General features: G+C 42.3%; 1 protein-coding gene across 6 annotated transcripts in view; it reads right to left on the bottom strand.

Moving 5' to 3' along the window:
• The window catches only part of LOC121284917 (E3 ubiquitin-protein ligase HECW2-like), a 398,529-nt gene that overhangs the window by 152,411 nt on the left and 222,627 nt on the right, over positions 1–23,491 (bottom strand). For all 6 annotated transcript variants that reach the window (XM_041200816.1, XM_041200817.1, XM_041200818.1 and 3 more), the window contains 4 exons: positions 20,800–20,875; positions 18,563–18,732; positions 18,295–18,437; positions 4,595–4,695 (listed from right to left, as the gene is read on the bottom strand). In XM_041200816.1, the coding sequence (XP_041056750.1) occupies positions 4,595–4,695; positions 18,295–18,437; positions 18,563–18,732; positions 20,800–20,875 (490 nt within the window). The remainder of the gene's footprint in view (positions 1–4,594; positions 4,696–18,294; positions 18,438–18,562; positions 18,733–20,799; positions 20,876–23,491) is intronic.

Here is a 23,491-nt window from a genome sequence, read left to right on the forward strand (position 1 = left end):
CTATCCAATTTCCTTTTAAAATCATTGATCATCTCCACTTCCACCAATCTTGTAGCCAGCGAGTTCCAGGTCAGAACCAGTCGCTGGGTAAAAAGGTTCTTCCTCATATTCCCCCCATTTCTCTTGCCTAAAACTTTAGATCCTTGTCCCCTAGTACTTACACCATCAGATAATGGAACAGCTTTTTTTTTTAAACCTACCTTATCTAAACCTATCATAATCTTGTATACCTCTAACAGATCTCTCCTGAAACTCCTTTGCTCCTAGGAGGACAACCCAACTTCTCTAACGTAGCCTTGTAGCCACATTCTCATATCCTTAGAACTATTCTGGTATATTTCCTCTACACCCTCTCAAGGGCCTTCACATCCTTCCTAAAGTGTGATGACAGAACTGGACGTAATACTCCAGTTGTGGCTTAACGAAAGCTTTACAACAGTTTAACATAGCTTCCCTGATTTTGTGCTCAAGTCCTCCATTTATGAAGTCATATTCTTTGCTAATTACTCTTTCAATATGTCCTGCCACCTTCAAAGATGAATCCCCAGCTTCCTCTGCTCCTATGTACTCTTCAGAGCCAAGACATTAAGTTTAAATTGTCTCTCCTGTTCCTTTCAGCTAAAATGTATCACCTCACATGTCTCCGTATTAAACTCCATTTTCCACTTGTCTGCCTATTTTGCTAGCCTATTTATGTCCTGTTGCAGTTGATTGATAACATCCTCACTGTCAGCCACACTTCCAAGTTTGGTAACATCAGTGAATGGTGTAACTTTTACTCCAACAGCCAAGTCATTTATATATTAAAAGAGCAGTGGCCATTGGGGAACATGGCTGTCTACCACCCTCCATTCTGAAAAACAACCACTTACACAACTTGTTATTTTCTATCCTTATGCCAATTATTATCCAAGCTGACAATGACCCTCCTATTCAACAAGCCTCATTTTTGTTAACAAGGCAGTATGTGCTATTTGTCAAAAGCTTTCTTAAAATCCATATAGATAGCATCCACTGCATTTCCTTCACTAACATTCTGTTAGTTCATAAAAAAATCAATTAGATTAGTCGAACACAATCTGCCTTTCCTCAATTAAGTCAAATCTCTATAAGTGCCCATTAATTTTTTTCCTTGACCTTATTCACCATTGATGTTAAACTAACTGGCCTAAAGTTACTAGGAATGTCCTTACACCCTTTCTTGAACAAGGGTGTCACATTTGCCACTTTCCAATCCTCTTGTATCTTTCCCCTGTATCTGGGAAAGTTGGAAGATTATGGCAAGCCCTTCCTCTATCTCCATTCCCACTTCCCTCAGCAACCTGGGATGCAAGCTATCCAGATCAGGCGACTTATTCAATCTAAGCTTAGCCATCCTCTCCAATACACCCTGCCTATCAAGTTTCATGTTACTTATCACCTTTACCATTGTTAGCATCTAACAAGTTCTGTTGATGGATGTTAAATACCTAGTAGATTAAGATAATATGGTGAACAGGTGTTGGGTATTGATTAGTTCATGATATTCAGATGTGTCTATAAAGAAGAGTCAGCCAGCACTGGAGGAGATTATGCTAAAGTGGAGAAGTAAGCTCTGTGGCAAGCAATAAACAGCCTCCACCAAAGCATCTGACTCTCAATGCCTTCTTCACAACCAGGCTTAGGGATTTCTCTGGCAAACACTCCTACTGATATTTTGTCAGCATCCTCTTCCTTAGTAAACGCTAATGCAAAGTATTCATTCAGTATTCTAGCCTTTCCCTGCACCTCTTCAGCCCTTATAGGCCCTGCTGACTGCCCACTTACTATTAAGATGCAACTGAAGGATTTTTGAGTTACTTTTTATGTTAACTGCTATTCTATTCTCAGATTCTCTCTTTGCCAGTCTTCTTTTCCTCTTTATTCCCCCTCTCAACCTATTGTATTTAGCCTAATTCTCCCTGGAAGAATTCACTTGGCATGCATCATACATTTTTTTTAGTTCCGCTGCCTTTCCTGCTTTTGGGAATGTGCCCTTGAAGCATCTATTCTTTAAAGATCACCCATCGTTCTGTTACAACTTTTCCTATCAAACATTGGTTTCATTTTATTCTTGCTAGGTGCCTTCTCATCCCATTTAAAGTTAGCCCTCTTCCAATTTAGGAGTTCTACTTTAGGTTATTCCTTGCTCTTCTCCATTGCTAAATTAGACCTTAAGGTTCAATGATCACTCTTACTCAAATGTTCCCCACAAACTCTTGGTCCTCTTGGCCCATCTCATTCCCAGCACCTGATCCAGCAATGTCTCCTTTCTGCATAGGCTGAAAACATTCTGGTCAAGTAAATTCTCCTGAAAATATTTCAGAAATTCTTCCCCCCCTCCTTTCCCTTTACTCCAGCATTACCCCAATCAATATTTGGATAATTAAAGTCCCCCAGTATCACCACTGTAGAGTTCTTGCGTATCCCTGCAGATTTGCTACTCTATCTATCACTATTTAAAAGCCTATAGAATACCCCCCAGTGGTGTGATCATACCCTTTTTGCTTCTCAACTTCAATGTCTTCCAGAATCAGTACTGCCACCCCTCCTCCCATTTTTCTTTTCCCATCTTTACTAAACACTTTGTATCTGTGAATATTAAGCATCCAGACATCACCATTTTTAGGCCACATTTCCATTATTGCCAGTGCATGGTTATTTGCACTTGTTGCTCACCAGGCTTATTCACTACACTTTGTGTGTTTACACACACACATTCTAAACCTGTCTTTGTATTCCTTGTAGTACTCCATGATCTGCTGCTATCCAATATGGTGCTACTGCCTTCTCTAGTACTATCCAACATTCTCATTCCTTTATACATCTTATTCCTTTTTTCTACTTCTCAATGCTGATGCTCAACCCCCTCCAATTTAGTTTAAACCCTCCCCAACCACATTAGTGAACCTCCCAGCAGGGATACTGCTCCTAGTCCTATTGAGGTTCAACCCATCCCTTTTGAGTAGGTGTCGCCTGCTCCAGAGCAAGTCCCAATGCCCCAAAAATCTGAAGCCTTCCCTCCTCTAACATGCTTCAAGTCATGTATTGATCCTCCCTATCTTTCTATTTCTCCTTTCATTGGTATGTGGCGCTTGGAGTTATTCAGAGATTGCTACCTTCAAAGTCCTAATTATTAACTTCCTCATTCCATAGGGCATCAATACCATGTACTGCAATTTCGGCTCACTCTCTTTACCCTGCAGAATATTCTGCACTCGGTCTCCATGGTGTCTTTTATCCTGGCACCAGGGAGGCAACACACCATGCAGGACTCACATTGATGGTTACAGGAACATCTGTCTGTCCCCCTAACAAATAAATCTCATATAAAAACTGCATTTCTACAGTTTGCTGTTACCCCCTATGCAGTCCCTTGCCCATTGATGCTAATGGTCTGGACAGCACTCCTTCAAGGTTTCGTCAGTCCTAGCAGTCTCCAATGCTGAGTACTGGTTTGAGAGTGGCACACACCCCAGAGACTCCCACACTTCCTGCTCTTCCAGATAGCCAGGTACTATCCAGAACTCTCTGCTTGTGGGGCGGCCACCTGCTTGTGGGGTGGCCATCTCCTGGAGCGAATGATTCAGGAAACCCCCCCAGCTTCCCTTATTAAATGATCGATTACAGTATCAACATGAATACCAGATGCAAAAACTCTAATGGCAATTCTAAAAGATACTGTAAGGAGGAGAGGTCAACAAATTCGGGTGACAGATTTGACTCACCTGACTGTCAAGGTCCAGTAGACCTAAATTTGTAGACAGATCTAAAAAGTGTGCAAGAGGTTACTCATTCCTGTACTGCCCCTCCAACATACGGTAGAAACAGACCACAACCAATGAGACTCTGTGATGTCCTCTTTATATTACTGAGTTGGCCAAAAAATGCAAAGATAAATGGTAGCAAGAATATGATCTCCCATTTCTTTAATTCTTTTAATCTTCCAGGAGAAGATCTTTAGCTGTGAATTGTTAATCTAATTAAAATTAACCAGCAAACATCTACCCAACTAAATCTTTTGGGGGAGAAATTAATTCGCATTGCAGTGCAGCAGCATTAAACAGACTTAAGTCAATTCCCTGAGGGTAGACTGCGACACAGGCCTCTCCTAAGTGGCCAGTGGTGTTACCCGCCCAGGGGAATTGATATAAGTCTGCATAGCGCATGAAATAATTTCTCTCTCTTTTTGTCTCTTTTATATGAGGGGAATGATATATACCATAACTTTCTACAGACAATATGCATCATTTGATATTCAGAAATAATTTCATTACCAAAGTAAAAATTGTATTGAGTCAAAAAATTACAGGGAAAATTATGGCATATATATTTTTCCTTTCATAGGATATGAAGGAAAGGTAAAATGACAAAACAAATTAGGCAAAGCTTCACTGGGAAACTCTGATGGTGTGTCACAATTCCTACAATTCATGGAGTGTCAGGTTAGTCTCGAATAAGTATAATAGCAAGATGACATTAACAGGAAATTCAGCAGGTTGATCAGGACCAGATGGAACTTAAAACCAAAGAGAGTTGTGAATAACTATTCAAATTAGAAGCATCTTTTCATTACCTTCATGAATAGATGATGAGAGCTCCACTCTGAACTGCAGCTGACCACTGACATGGTCAGTAGGAAGTCTTCTGCACAGGTTGTAGTTTACAATCTGGTCACTGCAACAAGGAGTAATGCACTATGACTCACTTTTAAAAGATAACATATGATGTAAGCATTAAAGTTCTAATTTTCAGAAATTTATAACCATAATTTAATTTATGTATGGTAATTCCCCATTCTGATGCTGGCAAATGAACAAAATGCAAACCTGAGTTAATTTGCTGTAAGGGATTACATTATTGTTCATAGAAATTAAATACTTTAGATTATTAGTCATTCAGGTGCTTTATCTTTTGTTCCTCATCCTCATTCGATTACTAGTGGCAAAAATTTATTTTCTTGCGAATCCAGCTAAGGATGGCCAAACTATACACATAGACAAAAAGAAGGAACTATAATCTTTTGGCCTCCACAGAAGAGTCTCCCAACACTGATTGACTAGGCACATGGATGTATTGCTACACACACACACACACACACCCCAATTTAGTGATGCCTCGCTGGGGCACCTGCTGCAGGCAGGGAAAGCCACTGTGATGTCATCTAACCTGCTTTTGGCTGCATGAGGTCCACCAGAGTCACCAATCGGGCCTGGGAGGTGATGTAGTGGTGGTCAGCGCCACCGGAGCACAGAGGAGGTCAGCTATCCAGTGCAGGAAGAGAATTAATGCTCTCATCCAATCCGTCAGGGTAAGTCAACCACCTCATCACTCTCAACCCATATGCTCACAAACCCATCACATATCCACAGTGACCTTACACCTCAAAGGACAACACCACTAACTTTCACACACACGCTCACATCTCCATCAGACTCATATCCACTGGAGCTCGCATACTCATCCGGTCCATGGCTCTGCTCACCATACAAACATTCCACACAATACCATGTGTCCAGCCCACACTCTCTCCATCTGTTTTCATGCAGGAGAAACTGGCTCACAACGGCCGGGAGAAGTCCCAGACCGGGGGTGGAATGGCCTTTTTGGGCCCCTCACTCACTTTGAGGAGCGTGCCATTGCACTGACTGGTGAGGACGTGGACCATGCCTGTGGCGATGGTGAAGCCGACAGCCAACACCTACATAAGGGTCCTGCACCCCATCATCCCTTTCTCAACACAAATGTCAGTGCCCTCACTCCTGCTTTTGACTCTCCTGCCATGGACTAATTATCTCTACTTTGGTTCACAGGTAGCTCTGCCAAATGACCGACATCCTCAGCCATCCAGTCCAGTTCCATCCAGGTCCTCACCTCCAGCCAAGAGGACACCTCCTCCATTGAAGAGCTGGAAATAAGCAGTCTGGAAGACCTATCACAACGCTTACCCACACCCTGCACCAGCACAGAGACACACCTCGGTGGGACCTAGATCTAGAGCAGGGTCAGGTTCACAATCTGGTGGCTACTGCATGGACATGTGTCCGCAACAGGAAGAGGCAGACTCAGCCGAGCTCCCTGGTACTTAGAGGACTGCTGGGGAATAGACATCTGTGAGGTCTGAGTCAAATGATGAGCCTTTGGATTTGGCCTTCCAACTCTTCTTGGAGAGTCAGCAGAAGGTGGAGAAAAATCATGCAGAGCTGTTGGAAGCCCTCGACAGAGTGGCATGAGGGTCAGAGGAGTCTGTCTGCTGCTTTTTGATGAAGTGGTGCCCACATGTAGGTCTCCATGGTAAAGATGCAGACGCCAGAGAGACCATGGTCCAGCAGAATGTGGAGATACGCCCCAGACCTGCACTCCATCACGGTAGCCATGGGTGAGTTCCTACAGTGGCAACATGAGAAGGAAAAAAGGCACCTTGAAGTCCCTCCAGGTGCTCCTTCCCCTCAAGGAGTCAGGCTGGAGTCCTTGGGCACCCGAAGGGAAGAGCGGAAGCTGGACAGCCCTGGGTCATCCACTCAGGAATCTCAGAGGCTCTCCTCTCCCTTCGAGTCCCTTTGCCTGTGACCCCCTCAAACTTGTCCTCTGTCACCGCATAGGGAGCAGCCGGCCCATAGGAGGACAGCCAAAGCAAGCCTGGGCCTTCAAGGCCTCAGCTCTCCAGAGGACACACGGCAAAGTCATTACAGGCAACAGGGCCAACCATTGGACAGGCTGTCTCCACCCCTGCTGTGGATGTCAGGGCAACACCTAGAAGTATTAGGCCTAGAAAAGTAAAGAAATTCTGATCACAGTTGGTTGCATGGGTGAACACATTTTGTCACTTTATAATCTGAAAATATATTCACTTTCTCTGAATAACGTGTAATGTCTTTCAGCTTCATTTACAGGCTTTGCGAGTCCTCCCACTGCATCCCCCCAACACACCCCCTCCACCAGCAGTTCAGCTGCACACAGCCGGATGATGAGTGATTCTGGAGGGAGAAGTGTGTGTGGGGCAGGGCCTTTCGGAACCTCATGCAAGCACTCTCCCACACACGCAGAGCCTTCATCCATCACCCTCATCTCACTGTCCAGAGCATTGTCAATGTTGTACTGCTGGGGTTCTCTTTCAGTTGTTCATCTGAGCTGAGCTGCATCTCCGCCCACCCACTGATCATACTCCCATCAGCACCTGTGCCCGTCCAACACGAGGCTCTGCTCACTTTCCATTTGAGAAAAATGGTAGTCGTCATATTTATGCTCAGCTCCCCTGTCCTTTTCCCTCCCCCAGTTACTCATGTTCTCCCCCATCACTGTTGATCCCCCCAGCATCATCTTCCACCTCCTCACCGTCACCTACCAACCTTTCCATTCCAGGATGTCCAGGTGAACATGCACATTCCCTACATTCCTGAGAATCCCACCCCCATCCACATTGACCTCCCCAACCTCCTCCTTCCCACCCTCAGGGTCCATGTCTGCCACTGAGTCCCCATCGACCATCCTTGCTGTCCTTTCTACCACTACCATTGCTCCCTCACTGTCCCACCTTTCCAGCTCCCTTTGCCCCCTCTCATACTCACCATTCCCTCCTACCATGCCCACCCTCAGTTTGCTCCCCAGGAGGCAGTCATTGACTCCACAGACCCTTCCACGGCACGTTCACAGGACAGCCCCCTCCCTTACTCCCTCCTCCACCCTTACTCCCTCCTCCCACCGGACTCATTCCCCCCTCCGGACTCATTCCCTTTTACCTTCCTCCCCCCTTGCCGCATTCTCCCCGTTACACACTCCTCCCCCTCTACTCCCTCCCATCCCCCCCCCCCGACATCATCGTTCGCCCCTCCCAACCTCAACCCCCGACATCTTGGTTCCCTCCGCCCAACCGCACCTGTCCCTGACACCATCATCACACCCCTCCCAAGCTCATCCTCCCTGGCACCTCCGTTCCGCCTTCCCCTCCCAATCTCATCCACCCCCGTGGTACACCTTCCTTTCCCAGTCAAACCTAGACCTTCCTCTCCCACCCACTGTTGGACCTTCCTCTCCCCCCACTCCCTTGCCGATCATCCGTAGCAGCCCACGGCCAAGACTGTGGTGTTCCAAAGCAGACCCAAGGCATCAATGGAGACCTCCCACCTTCCGTGAGCTGCTTTGTGGCAGAGCCATATCCATGAGAATCCACCCAGCGTGTGATGCACATTCCTCCAGGGTCTGATAGCTGTAGGACTCCAGCATCTTCTGCTCCTCGGATGTCCAAAATTGGAGCAAGGTCTTTCCAGTAAGTCCCAATTTCTGTACGTCACCTTTGTCCAGATGTGTTCTAGCCTGGTGTGTTTTCCCGTGAGCATAATGGTAAATCTGGCGTGGTATGAAACTGATTTTTGGCCTTCTCGCCATATTGTTCCCTGCTCCCCCCGCGATGGCTGACGCCAACGGGGCCAGAAGATTCTCGCCATTGATTTATTGTACCTCAACATTTATTACTCTTTCCTCGTGTTCGATTCCAACAGGGATGAAATAGAAGTTAGTTTCATATATTGTTTGAGAAATCAGGGAAAATATAGTAAACTTGCACTAATTCATATAGTCCTGTCTATTCCATTTTTAAACTGGCCTTCAGGAAGTGCTCCTGTAAACACTAAAAATATCATATTGCTTTTTTACTCAATGGTACTAAAGTCAGATATATTTGCGTTTAAGAACATTTGTCCATGAAAGCAAAAATATGGTCCTCAAGGTCCTTGACACATATACGCAAATTGGCTTGTGAAAGTCCTTTTTAGCCCTGTCTGTTCTTCAGCATTTGCTAATTCACGACAGATTCTGTAATTCCTTGGGTACTAGAGACGCTAAGCACAATGGCTTTGTTTACTTTCACTTGTCTCTGCCCTACTTCTGTTTTGGGAACAGGAAATTAACCACTGAGGTTACTGACAAGAGAGCTTATGGTCTTCCGAACATGTCAGGATGTCACAGGGCAGGGATTCAAGTAGTAGCATAAAATGACAGCAACTCAAACAATAGGAAAGCAGAAGCTGCTCTGTACCTACTCAGCTCACTGCTTTGGAAATAGAATCACAATGAAAAAGAACAGCTACTCAAGCTGCAAATCACTGGGCTGCATTAGAAATTCTTACAAATAGTAACATTTGAGAGGACACCAAATAGGTAAGCCTAGATACAATACACTCATCCTTAATTTCCAAACAACTAAGGGCAGAATTTTGCCCTTGGTGGAGGGGGGCAGCCGATCGCCACCGCCAAATTGGGTCCTGCCGCCATTTTGAGTGGGTGGGCCAATTAAGGCCCACCCAGCGGGCCACCAGACGGGAAGCATTATGCACTTCCTGTGCAGGGGTGGGGGGGGCAGATTCCCCAACTGTCAAAGCGCGCTTTTTTGCGCATGCGCACGAAAGAGCGCACATCTTCCTGAGATGGGACATGTTAATAAAAGCGACATAAAGTTTATTAAACATTTTTAAAACAGACATGAAACCTCATCCCGCCAGTGGATGAGGTTTCATGTTTTTTTTTTATTCTTCGCTGGGGCTCCTAGCCTGCCCGCCAGCCTTAAGGTTGGACGGGCAGGGCATTTAGTGAGCTTAATTATACTGTCAATGGCCTCAATTGGCCTTTGACAGGTCGGCGGGCGGACAGCCGATTTCACTGTCCGCCTGCCTTCCTCAATACTTAAATGGACCGGGATGACGTCGGGGGTTCCTCCCAACGTCCTCTCATGTCACTTTCCCGTTGGTGACGGAAAAATTCTGGCCTAAGTTGCAGTTTGGTGAATAATACATTTAGTTACATGCAAACAATGTTCCAATCATAATATAATCCAGAAAAGTGTGATGTAATGCATTTGCGGAGGGCAAACAAAGCAAGGGAATACTCAATGAATGGGAGGATATTGGGAGGGGTAGAGAAAGTGAGAGACCTTGGAGTGAATGTCCACAGGTCCCTGAAGGTAGCAGGACAGGTGGATAAGTTGGTCAAGAAAGCATAAGGAATGCCTTCCTTTATTGGACGAGGTATTGAATACAAAAGCAGGAAGGAAATGCTGGAAATATATAAAACTCTGTTTAGGCACAGCTGGAATTTTGTGTACAGTTCTGGTCACCACATTATAGGATAGAGGTAATTGCTCTTGAGAAAGTACAGAAGGGATTTGAAAATTGTAGCTATGAGGAAAGACTGGATAGACTAGGGTTGTTTTCTTTAGAAGAGAGGAGGCTGAGGGGTAACCTAATTAAGGTGTACAAAACTATGAGGGGCCTAGATAGGGTAGGCAGCAAAGGCGTGTTTCCCCTAGCTGAGTGGTCAATTACCACGGGGCATAGATTTAAGGTGATTGGTAGAAGGATTAGAGAGGACATGAGGAAAAACTTTTTCACCCAGAGGGTGGTGGGCGTCTGGAATTCACTGTCCAAATTGGTGTTGAGGCTGAAATGCTCAATTCATTTAAATGGTACCTGGATCTGCACTTGAATTGCTGTAACCTGCAAGGCTACAGACCAGATGCTGGAAAATGGGATTAAAATAAGGAACTAATTTCTCTTTTTTTTTGGCTGGCACAAGCATGATGGGCTAAATGATCTCTTTCTGCCCCGTAACTTTTCTATGGCTCCATGGTTCCATAAAGCAGTTTGCAAGCCAATTTAAATGATAATAAATGGTCAAGTTAAAATAAAGTTCTGCATTCTCACTCTGCTTGGAAGTAAGGGTAAGGGGCATTTTTTTGTGTACACACATAAATAAGCAGCCCTTATTGTATAAAAGGGAAGTGTCTTCAGGGATGGGCAACAAATGCTGGCCTTGCAGTGATGTCCACATCCCATGAAAGAATAAAAATTGTTTGTGACCATAGATAAGGCCATTATAATCAGGTACAAGGTCACCAAGGAAAAGTTACCAATGTTAAAGGAACCACAAAATACGGGTAAGACACAGATAAAAAAGACACAACAGGCTAAGGAAACTTGTGAAAGCTGCTCCAGAGATTATTAGATGAACAGATGCCTAGCCCTGCCCATAATGAAAAAACAAAACCAGGTCACAGAATAAATAATTAGAAAACTAGAGAAAAAAGTAATGACAAAGACACATACTGAAAGGCACAGCATGTTTGTAGTAACAAGGGACTCCTTGCTCAAGAAGATGGATATACATGTCTTGTAAGGTAAATACCAAAAGGATAATGAGCCATCTATCTAGACCTAGAGCAGTGTACTTTAAGAAAAGTTTATACAGCAAGAAACCAGATCGTAGTAACCCATGAAGGGGCAAACAACATAGGAAGAAACAATGTAATGGCCTTGGAATTCGAGACAAAATGCAACAAAGGATGCAAATTAATATTTTGCATATAATTTTGGTGCGCAATAAAGGAGGGGAGTTCACTAAGAAAAATAATGATGTTGCCAATCTAGCTGTAGAAAATGACAATATATGAGAAATGTAAAAAACTTGAGGTAAGAGTGCAACCAGCAGAGCCCTAGCTAACACCTGGGTAGAGATAAAAATCCTGGAATCAGAACAAACAGATGGATGTTGTGATGAGGGAGAATCATATGGTTTTTCTGAATGCTTGAGCAAAAAGGATTCTTCATCTGTATAAATCTTAGAGGTCTTGCGGTCAGTAGAAATTTTAGTTACTAGTTATAGGATTTGAAAGCAAATCAGGTAGAGTGGAAGTGACCTTCATGTAAGATCATAAGAAATAGGCACTGGAGTCAGCCATTCGGCCTCTTGAGCCTGGTCTGTCATTCAATAAGATCACGGCTGATCTGGATGTGGCCTTAACTCCACTTTCTTGTCTACCTCCATAACCCTCGACTCCATTAAATCAAAAATCTGTCCAATTCAGCCTTGAATATATTCAATGACCCAGCCTCCAGTGCTCTCTGGGGAAGAGGATCCCAAAGGCTGAGAGAAGAAATTTCTCTTTAACTCAGTCTTAAATGGGAGACTTTTAAACTGTGCCCCCTTGTTCTAGATTCCCCCATGACAGAAAACATCCTCTCAGCATTTACCCTGTGAAGCCCCCTCAGAATCTTATATGTTTCAATAAGATCACCTTTCATTCTTCTAAGCTCCAGTGAGTATAGGCACAACCTGCTCAACCTTTCCTCATGAGTCAACCCCTTCATCCCAGGAATCAGCTGAGTGAACATTTTATGGCTTGCTTCCACTATGTGTATATCCTTGCTCAAGTAAGGAGACCAAATCTTATACAGTACTCCAGGTGGGCTCTTACAATGCCTTCTACAGTGGTAGCAAGACTTCCCTACTTTTGTACTAAATCCCCCTTGAAATAAAGGCCAACATTTCATTTGCCTTCCTAATTACTTGCTGTACCTGCACGTCACTGACAAAGTGCCAATAGCTGCTTGACAATAAAGATAAAGACCAAAGATAAAAACAAAAAAAACAAAAAAAACTGCGGATGCTGGAAATCCAAAACACCGACTTCTTCAAAACAGAGTTTTCTTCTGGTGCATAAAACTCCACAGGATACTTATCTCACTTGTTTTCCCTTTTTATATATACTAACTAAGGTACTTAGCTTGTTAACTAATAATGACCATTTAAATTCCTTCAGAGGTAACTATTTTCTTCCCCAACAGTAATCTTTTGTGATTCTTGTACAAGGACACCCAAATCCCTCTGTACTGCAGCATTCTGCAGTCTCTCTCCACGTAAATAATATTCTGCTTTTCTATTCCTCCTGCCAAAGCGGACAACCTCACACTTTCCCATATTATACTTCATTTGCCCAATTTTTGCCACTCACTTAACCCACGTATATTCCTTTGCAGACTCTTTGGATCCTCCTCATAACTTGCTTTCTTTCCTATTTTTGCATCATCACTGAATTTGACTATCATACAGTTAGTCCCTGTCATGAAGCTAATAATGTATATAACATTATTGGAAATTTTTTTTCATAATTGAGGGTTAGTCTGTGGGTGTACTTTAATTGGATTAAAGCCAGCTGGTCTGGGTGCTTTGGTATACACTAGTTTTGAGATGTAAGAGAGGTAGAGTGCATTTGCATTTTGTTGAATACAGCATTCAAGAGGGGAGTGAAATCTGGCACCTAACCAGCAGAGACCAAGCAATGTTTATATTACTAATAAAGATTGGTATTATGAAAGGGGTTTAATTGTTAGAAGAGGTGGAGTTCAAAGGGTCTGGTGATACAATGAGAGTTTACATTCAATGAGATATGCTGGGTATAACAGACAGCAGTTTCATGTGTGCAGGGCAGAGGCACGTAACATCAAAGCAGCTGTAAGCCTACCACTGTGTCTGCAAAGGAACCAAAGTGAAAGGAACCTCATTTTGAATTTGTAAAGTGAAAATGCTTTGCCTGGCGTCTGCTTAAAATCTATAGGTTGTTGTTGCCTTAATGGAGATTAGTTTGGGAATTTGTTAAAGTTATGATAGTAGTAATTTGTAGCCATGTGTATATGTTTAACTTGTTTAAATTAATAAATGTCTCATGTAAGTTGATATAAAAACCTCTCGAGAACTGGTGGACTGATTCCTGAATTTAGAGCTGCCTTTCAAACATACATACCACTTGAAAATATAGGTTATGGCAGTTGTTTAAAGTTTCCCTCTGGTACTTTAAATAACTCAGTTTTACCAACTGCAGTGTTATAACAGTCCCTTCATTCAAGTCTTTAATATAGATTGTAAATAGTTGAGGCACCAGCACTGAAATCTGTGGCACTCTACTAGTTACAATTTGCAAAGTTGAAAATGACCCATTTATCTCAACTTTGTTTCCTATTAATTAGCCAATCCTCTATCCACGCTAATATACCACCCCTATGCTATGCGCCTTTTATGCGACATCTTATGGGGCAGAATTTAACAGCCCCGTTTCAGCGAGGATGGGGCCGTAAAATGCGGCGAGACATTCTAAACCTCATTGGCTTTGGCAGGAAGGTAAAATCCCGCTGCCGTAAAATTTCGCCCACAGAACGTTTTCTTGGAGAAACAAATACACTGCATCTACTGGTTCCCCTTTACCCATCCTACTTGTTACACCCTTACAGAAGTCTAATAAATTTGTCAAACATGATTTCCCTTTCACAAAACCATGCTGACTCTGACTGATTATATAATGATTGTCTAAATGTCCTTCCACTTCTTACTTAATGGTGGATTCTAGCATATTCCCAGTGACAGATGTTAGGCTAACTGACCTTTGGTTTCCTGCTTTCTGTCTCCCTCCTTTATTGAACACAGGTGTTACATTTACAGTTTTCAATCCGCTGGGAACTTTCCAGAATCTAGGGAACTTTGGAAGATTACAACCAAAGCCACTTCTTTTAAGACCACAATCTATCAAGGACAGGGGGCTTGTTGTTAATGGTATGTTAATTGTATTATCAAGGTTACTGTTATACAGGTGGGGGGCATTGATTGATTAAGCATCTTGATTACATACAAAGAGAGACCTATGGTAGCATGGCCAAGCGGTCTAAGGTGCTGGCTTCATGTTCCCGTCTCTGTGGATGCGTGGAGTTGAATCTCACCACTGCCAAAGTTTCAGTTAATTGGCATTTGGGGAACTTCAATAAATAGCTTCAGCGGGTGGGTGAAGGGGTTGTCTGCCCTGACTGTCTGCCCCTGTTCTGTGGCTACATTCGCACCTGGGTGTCGGTGAACAGGGAGCACTTGGTGTCCACTGAGATGCTTGAGGCCATGTACGACCAGTGGGCACTGGGGTTGCAGTGCTTCATCAGTTGCGGGAACAACATTTTCATTTAATTAGATAAGTTTTCTTTATAGTTTTGCCTTTTGTTACAGTGCCCTGTAAGGGGCAGTCACTTTGTTAATTATGTTTAATTTTGGGCTTAAAATAGTATAAAGAGAGACTTGTATGCAGTGACTATCATAACGATTATATTACTGGACTAGTAATCCAGAGACCTGGATTAACAATTCTGAGTTCAAATCCAACCACAGCAGCTGGGAAATTTAAGTCCCTAGAAAGTTATTTTAATTTAAAGTTTCCTTTGTAGTTTCTGTTACAATAACATGAAAATGCCCTTACTGGGCACAGGTTCAGTGAATTTACCATTATTAATGCCTTACAACATTCAGTCTACAAAAAGTGTAGTATAACAAATAGCCACTGGGATGTGCAATTGTTCCAATGAAACAGCTCATGCTGCTAACTTGATGGTTTCTCACAAATGTATCCCCAGTTGCTTTGCTGATATTTTCCCAAATAAATAGGCTATTAATTCTCCTTTTAAATAATTTTTATTCCACTTTTAGTATATTAATTATAATACTCCTGAATCAGACTGACAATTCCAAAGAATGCCCACAATTAGGCTGTTCTTTTTAAGGACGACATTTTTTTCCACAAAGCCTCTGAAGTTCTTTTGGAACATTCACTGCTGTTGTTTGCCAGGGCTCCAAGAAAATCTTGACCGGTTTTTATCGGGTTCAAATGTCCGATAGACAGAATCACACTGTCCCAGCCACTCCAAGAATGGCTCTAATACTTAGCGTCGGAGACTTGGGTTTCATGCCCTGTACTTACCCAGAAATTTACCCCAGGATACTCCCTCTGCTAATCACAGGAGTAGGACCTGGGTTGACAGTAATTAACAGTGGGAGCTGTATCGGGAAGACCTAAAATGTTATTTATAATATTATTTACAATTAAACCTGCACAATTAACACCCACCCCACCTACTCATACTTCCCACACAACCCATCCTTCCCTCCCCTCATGTGCCCACGCATAAACAACCACCCACTCCCAACAACGAACTTATCCACCCAGCCACACCAACTCCCATCACCCTCCACCCAGTCCCCTACACCCAACAGTTCACCATCAGCTACCCACACCCTAACCCACCACCCGCACACCCCCACCACCAACACCCTACCCCATCACCACCCTCCACTCACCCCCAACCCACATCACCACCCGTTATCCACTTTATAAACATTTTGACCTGACAAGGTTCTATTATAAAATCTGAAATAAATACTCAGTTACTCAGTGTAAATAACCAATGCAATTCAATAGAAGGTTATCCAAACATTAGTGCCGTATTAAATAGCTCTGCAATAAACACAAGTGCCCAATTATCACTGTCCAATCTCAGAATGTATAAAAATTAGAAACTGTTACTTATCACAAACTCATAGCAGCAATTAAAAGTCTTTGAAAGATTAGAAATGTTAAAAAGAACCTTAAGAATCTTTGAAAAAAATAACACGATAGCACTGCAAGAATGCTGGACCTTAATGGGAGTTACTTGAGTTGGTAACAACAAAAGGGGGTGTGGCCTCACCACTCCTCCTCGCCAGTCCTCCTCATGGATCCTTGCGATTATAGCTCACTCCTGTAGCCAGGGCAGGGTGTCCTGGCTGCAATGGTGAAAAATGGCGAGGGAGCACTTTTAATCACAGTCAATGGCTGGGAGATCTGGGTCAATGTGAGAGCACAAAGGTAGGTGTTGGGAGGGTTGAGTAGGGAAACAAAGGGCTGGATTTTCATCCTAGTAATGAGTAGTGGAATATTTCCCGGCTCAGTGCGTCCAACTCAGGGGAAAGTGCCTACAAAAATGGGATTTTCATTCTGGTGGGGGCTGGGGGCAGGTGATAACTGGAATTGAGCCCAGCGCCCCCAGAAAGAGTTTGGAGACAGCCACAGGGGCTGCCAGGTTGCCTTGGCAGGCTGCTTAAAAAGATCGCCTCAATGCTCTAGGCACAGTTGTTTCAAAAGACGAATGGATGTCTGAGCTCTCAGCGAAGCTTCATTACGTATTCTTAGCTAAGAGCCTAGACATCTATTAGTCTGTTGAAACAGCTGTGCCCAAGGGAAAAAATTGCTTAATTGACAGCTCTTTCTCTGTGATATATTCTGTCCATCAAGCAATGTTATTTGGACAAGGTAAAGATGTCAAATGTTTGTAGTTTCTGCTATTCATACTTGAAAAGTCTGGATGATTGACACTTCTTTGGGGCTGCAGTAAAAGCACTTTCTCACAAAGTCAAAAGTTATGAATGAATGACTTTTTTAACAAGCTTTTCCATGCATACTATTTTACAATAGTGTTAATTGGTTTTGTACAATGTGTATGTGCATGGAAATACCATATGTTGGCACGGAGGATATAAGAGGCCATTGGGGTGGGCCGAGGGACATAGGTTGGCATGTAGGGTACGAGCAGCTATTGGAGGGGGGTGGTGTGCGTGTGTGTGTGTGTGTGTGGAGGAGGACAGGTTGGAAAAAGAGCATGGGTAGGACCTATTCAACTTAAATTTCAAAAGGTTTCCTCAGCCTCACTATGGTTCACATCACCTCTGAGGGACGGTGAACCATGATTCCTTGAAAACCTGGCCCAACTGCACAAAATTTGTAGAGAACTAGGAGATGATTAATGACCTGCACAAACATGCACTGGTAAACATTGGGGGTGCTGGGAATGGGGCCAGGAATCCCAGAATCGGGTCCCAGCAGCCATTTCTAAAGGTGCATGGAGTCTCCCCAACTCCATGAAAATCCAGCCCAAAAGGTATGCTGGGGGTAGCGGTTGGGTAGTGTAGTCATTATGTTACCAAACTACTAAATTCAACATCTGAAATGATAATGCAGAGAATATGTGCTCAAGGTTTGAGAATTGGAATTCAGATTTATAAGTCCTGGAAATGAAAGACTGATGTCAGTAAAAATCACCATGAAGCTCCAGTGAAAAAAAGATTTAACTTCTCAAGTCTCTCTTCATAATTAACCCTTTGACTTTGGCAACAACCAAGTGAATTGACACTACATATTTTCCATTACTTCTATAATCTTTCTGCAATGGAGTACCTAAAATGTCAGTCTCCAGATCACGGTCACCCATCTGTCATGATTATTTTTAGAATGGGGGGATAAGTAATCAGACACATAAGCAAAACAAGAATGAGAGAAGGGAACAAGACCAAAGGAAAAGAAACCTACAAAAAAGACAAAGATACAGATTGTTGTCAGATTGAAGGTAAATGAACAAAGTGATTCTGCGAACTTTAAAATTTTCTAATGTTTCCTCCTCATTTCCTAGAAACTGACAAGGAAGTACAACAGTACTCCCACACCTATAATAAACCATCAGATTTAGTATTTACAAATAACAATGCAGCACTGGCAACACCTATCAGGCATATCATAAAACATTCTTCAAATATACCATTGAAAAAGAGATAATGAGAGAAACATTAGAACTGACAGTGAACTCTTTGTGAAGTTCAATAATATATTACCCTATTGCATGTCTCTCCAACAGACGCTGAACTGGTATGGTTAGTTTGCCCAGGAAGCGCTTTATGATAGGACGACTCTTGGCAAACTTGTCTTTAACATCAATTTCAAGTACATCTGTGAGAAGGGCTACAAAAGAATATTTCTGTAAAATAGAAAAACATGCATCATGTTAATCCCATTTAACAGTCCCAGTAATGCTTGGTTTTGTCACTGCCTTTTTCCTTCAGGAACTATCTGCTCTGTGTCAATGATAGCAGCATTTTTTACCTCTCCTTGCCAAATAGGGTTTGTTGTGTTCGCCACTATTGTCGACCTTTTCTCTTGTCCATGATGAGCAAAAGTAGGGAAAGTACTCTTCTTCCCAGGCTGAATGGACATCTTTAAATATGGATCCGGATTGAAAAACATTCCCTTCTTGAGCCCTACAGCTCTGATATCTGTTTGGAAGAAGAGGATCAGCAAGTTACATCTCATAGTTACAATGTTAGATCCTGCAGCAGTCACATGACCCCTGGATGTGTCTGACAATACAGTCCTTTGGGACATGATACAATAAATGGTAGAATTCTGACTCCCGAATCCACCTACAAACAGTGCTTGCAAGATGCTGCATAATGATGTTTGTCCAGTTGTATGAATCCTTGTTCGCATTTGAATGAGAAGAGGAACAATTGATAACAGCTTGGCAGAAAGGCAGCTGCTTCACCTGCTCCTCTGTGCTCTGATAGGGGATCAAGAATGGTTTCTTCCAAAGGAGTCAGGACCTGTGACTTGTGTGTCTTTTTCCAGTTAGTCCCTTAAATTTTATGCCACCTTTTGCTGCAAGCAGAAAAGTAGTCTTCAGATACAAGTGGAATGAGTACATGCTTAGTGACAGGCAAGTACCTTTATGCCAGTAAGCGACTATGCATCGTGCAGCTAGCTTGCTTTACAATGACTTTGTATGTGAAATCCATGCAAGATGTGATCGTGGCAAGATTTTCAGTTATACATTTCAACTTCAATGTGTGTCATTCTGAAGTATGCATAAAATGCACTGACATAACCACAAAGCTGTGTAAGCATTTGGCATGATTGGGGTGGGGTGGAAGGAAAATGCATTTGTGGTAGACCGACAGGCAACATTTTATGCCATGGTACCTTCAACTACAGATCTGTAACATGGCAGTGTTAGGTTGCATTAACTTGCCAATTTTTTGAGGTGTGCTGTCTCTAATACATCCGTTCAATGTCTTCCAAATATTGTATACACATTTCAGCCCAGCCCAGCCACCACCATCTGTCAAGATGTTGTGTTGCTATCCCTGGAGAGGACAACACTGCTCACAGCAGGACATCTGCTTCACCTGCACCAAACAAGGGTCCGAGGCAATGTTGATCTGTCACATGCCCACAAACTGTGCTTTGTTCTTCCCTACTGGATTTTTTGACATTTCAAGCTCCACTGTCACTTCTTCCCTGACCACCCTTCCCCTCCATACTGCCTTTGTAAATGCTGAAAATTTGTCTGAAAAATTTTTCAGTTTCTGGAATGCATGAACATTTGCTGCTCTCATATGCAGCCACTTCTCTACAATTCTGAGCATCAGCCTTTTAAGGGCACCCCTCCCAGAAGATAGCACCATTCTTGGGGAATATTTAGCTCCCTGCACAAAACGACAAAAGCATGATTTAAATGATATTAAGAGCTGGGCAAACCCAAATATGTGGCAAACCCCCAGCTATAATGAGCCCAGCTCCCCACTGTTATGATGCACACCTCAGAAGGCAGCCCCAGTAACCTTTTAAGTCAGGATACAAAATTGGCTTCATATTATAAGCATCTTCAATTTTAATCTGGAATTGTCATGTTTCGTCCCACCATGTTTTCGTTGGTATGTTTCAATTCAGATGTAGGAACTACCCATGTCTAATACTTAACTTTAAAGAAACAAAGCATTGTAGGATGGTGTAGTGTTGGAATATTTTGGACCACAGAGACATGGATCAAGGGCTGTGATCCCTGCACTGCTGATCTTGGCCATCTGGTTGTGCAGAGGCACAGGAGGGAAACTACGAAGTATTCTACCAGGTTTCCCTTGCATACCACACAGCGTAGTGACCCTTTGTCTGTTCCACCAAATGCCTCTTGCACAGTTGGTTCATGGTCAGGGAGGACCATGAAATGTGACCAGAAAATAATTTGATCAAAAACTGGGTGTAACCACACTGATTTTTGTTTTACAGTGGAAACTTAAAAACTTAAACTACGAATAATGTACATACAGTAATGTGAATTTACATTGCACATTCGCTGAAAGCCTGACTTCTGTCAATGACAGAATGGTGATTTATGTCAACTTTGTAAACACCGTCCTACAAACTCTGGCCATGTAAACACAATAATAATACAATGTTCATAGAGTGGTTTGAAAAGTGAATTAAAATGTTTAAAAAACACATTAATAACATCTGAACGATCTTTATTGTCAGAGTGTTGGCCTTGGAATGAAGCTGCATCTTACCCGATAATGTGAATCTTACAAGTTTTCGGCTGTTCTGACCATCTAATCCACCTTCTCCTAATTCATCTGCTCCAGCCTGTAAAAGAAATAACATTTTGGCTAATGATTGGCTGGTAAATGGGTCCATGGCTGCTGTTTTTGTTTTAACATGAATGTAAAACAATCACACATTATCTCACTTTTCCTAGATAGTCACTGATGCTTGTTTTTGTCAAAAATCTAAAAATGGCTAATATTTTGATTTAGGCTGTTTCCTGCCTCCATTTTACTAATAGCAATATTTTGAATTGCCACAAAAGTAAGTTTGCATTGCAGAGTTGTTTTTCAAAGTCATTGTTTTAAATAAGGGTATCCAAAATATTGGCTATTGTAAAATTATAGTGAACTCATGTTCACTCTGACTGCTAGTCATTACTTTGTAAGTAGCGAGGGCCTTTCTTGTGAATATTCATATACAGGAGAATGACCTGCTTTATGGCAACAGTAAACAACCATCAGGAGACTTCCAATCAGATGGATGATGGATACTCTCAATCTCAGTGGACTGACAAAAATAAAATGTCTTTTCCCCAACACTGAAACAAATACGTTTCACTATTCAGAGGTTTCTCTTAACAAATAGGCTTTAAATTAATAATTATCATTCAGAAAGAGAAAACCTGTTAATATTTATGACAATTGCTTTTTTTACAAAACATAGAGTTAAATATAAAGTCACATAAGACGAACTGTTTTTTGGGAAAGAGTAGGAGTCATTGAATGCTCTAACTCTTTATGTAGATATTATAGTTAAACCACCAGGCGGGAGGAGATTTATCTTGCTTCATGCAATAGTTACTACTTCTAATTAACAGGAAGGTCAGTGAGAAAAGATATTTCAATCACACAAGAGAATTTTGAAGTCACTGTCATTTATTTGGTTAGAAAAACTATTTATAAGAATTCAGATTTATTGAGGGCTAGGCTCTGATTTGAGGGGTCCAAAATACATATATTCATGGCACCCTGAAGTCTAGTCCATCTGTGCTATTTGATTCTCCAATGCCTGCCATGGAGCTTGGATCATTTTTTGACTCAATCATTAGAAAAAAAACCTGATTTTTACATACTTTAACACCACTAAATATGATACATAGACCAGAATTTTATGTTGATCAGGCAGGCGTGCGCCTCACCCAAACACATGTGAAATTGCGCAAAATGACATCAAGCATGTGTCCTGATGTCATCGCGTACACGAGCAATATTGAGGTCGCACCCGCCAACAATTAAAGGGCTAATTAAGGCCATTAAATACGCTATTGTCCACCATTTCACATTGCCCATACAATTTCACGCTCGTCGCATGGGCAAAATGGGCAGGTGGGCAGCCTGTTTTTAATGAAACCTTATCCAAGGGTGGGATGAAATGTCCGGGGTGAAATATAATAAAAAATGATATCTGGGGGACTGATGTTTTTTTGAATTCTGCTGTCAGGTGCTTGAATGTGTTGCACGGACACAGTTCAGTGCACTTTTTCTTGTCATTTAATCTGTACCGGTCTGCAGCTCCCTGAGGCAGCTCCACAGCAGCCGTCTGCCTTCAGGGAGCTCGCTAGAAGTGCCCGCTCGCACCCTTGCTTTTGTCAGCATCTGCCCTCTTCCCATCCCCTTCGGCAACGCAGAGGCTTTCTCAGTCCATGTTTCATGCCGGCTGGCAGAAGCATCTGCTTCCGGGCCTGCCAACTTGGCACTCACGCCAAGCATGAAATTCAGGCCATAATCTTAATTGCAGGGATAACATAAAACTATTCCCGCAATAAATGACCAGCACTTGGGGTGTAGACAAGACCATGGCATCTCCTCATTCTAACCAGGATTTCTAACAGGGCTTTGATCCTCCTTTTCCTCACTAATACAACTAAATTTATACTTTTGTTTTGCTTCCTCATCCATTACTTTTCTTTCCAGGACACTGCAGATCAAGCCTTTCTTTTCTCAGGGAACTTGCAATGCCACCCTTCATCAACCATCAGGAGTGGCTTGAATGGAAGCAGCTATGCAAATCCTCAATTAGATGAAGAGGAGTGGGAGAAGTTGTATGTGGAGCATCAATACCAGCATTGATCAATTAGGCCAAATGGTACGTTTTTGTGCTGTAAATTCTACTCAATTATATGTAAAAATATACATTTTAAACAAAAACTGAAAGGAGCTTCATTTGGGAAAGTTCAGGTATATTTAGTTATCTATGAATCAGTTCAAAACTGCTGAACTGGGCTACTTTAATCATGTACTTTAATGTGTTTCTCACTTCTATTAATCATATGTCTATAGGAACAATAAAATAGAATAGTAGCCTTCAGGCTGGCTGAACTCAAAGATTAATCTTACACGGCAAAAATTTAACAGTGTTAGAAAATGAAAGGTTTCGAAAATTTAAATCTTACAAAACCAGATGATAAAGATATCCTTATTTGCAGGGGAAAAATTAATTGCATAAATTTTGTATGCAGGTTTAAAAGAAAGTTTAAAAGACAAAATCTATTTACACACGAGAAAGTCTGTTTAAGGAAATTACATGTTTAATATTTCAAAGCTCTCTTCCTGTGTTGTTGGGATGCAATAAAATCACACCCTGTAACCTCATTGCCAGCATTGCTCAGTACAAAAAGGTTATGTTCCCTTTTCCTGTTTATAACATTACTTAATA

Source organism: Carcharodon carcharias, chromosome 12 (assembly GCF_017639515.1).
Source record: "Carcharodon carcharias isolate sCarCar2 chromosome 12, sCarCar2.pri, whole genome shotgun sequence".
Classification (NCBI taxonomy): Eukaryota; Metazoa; Chordata; class Chondrichthyes; order Lamniformes; family Lamnidae; genus Carcharodon; species Carcharodon carcharias.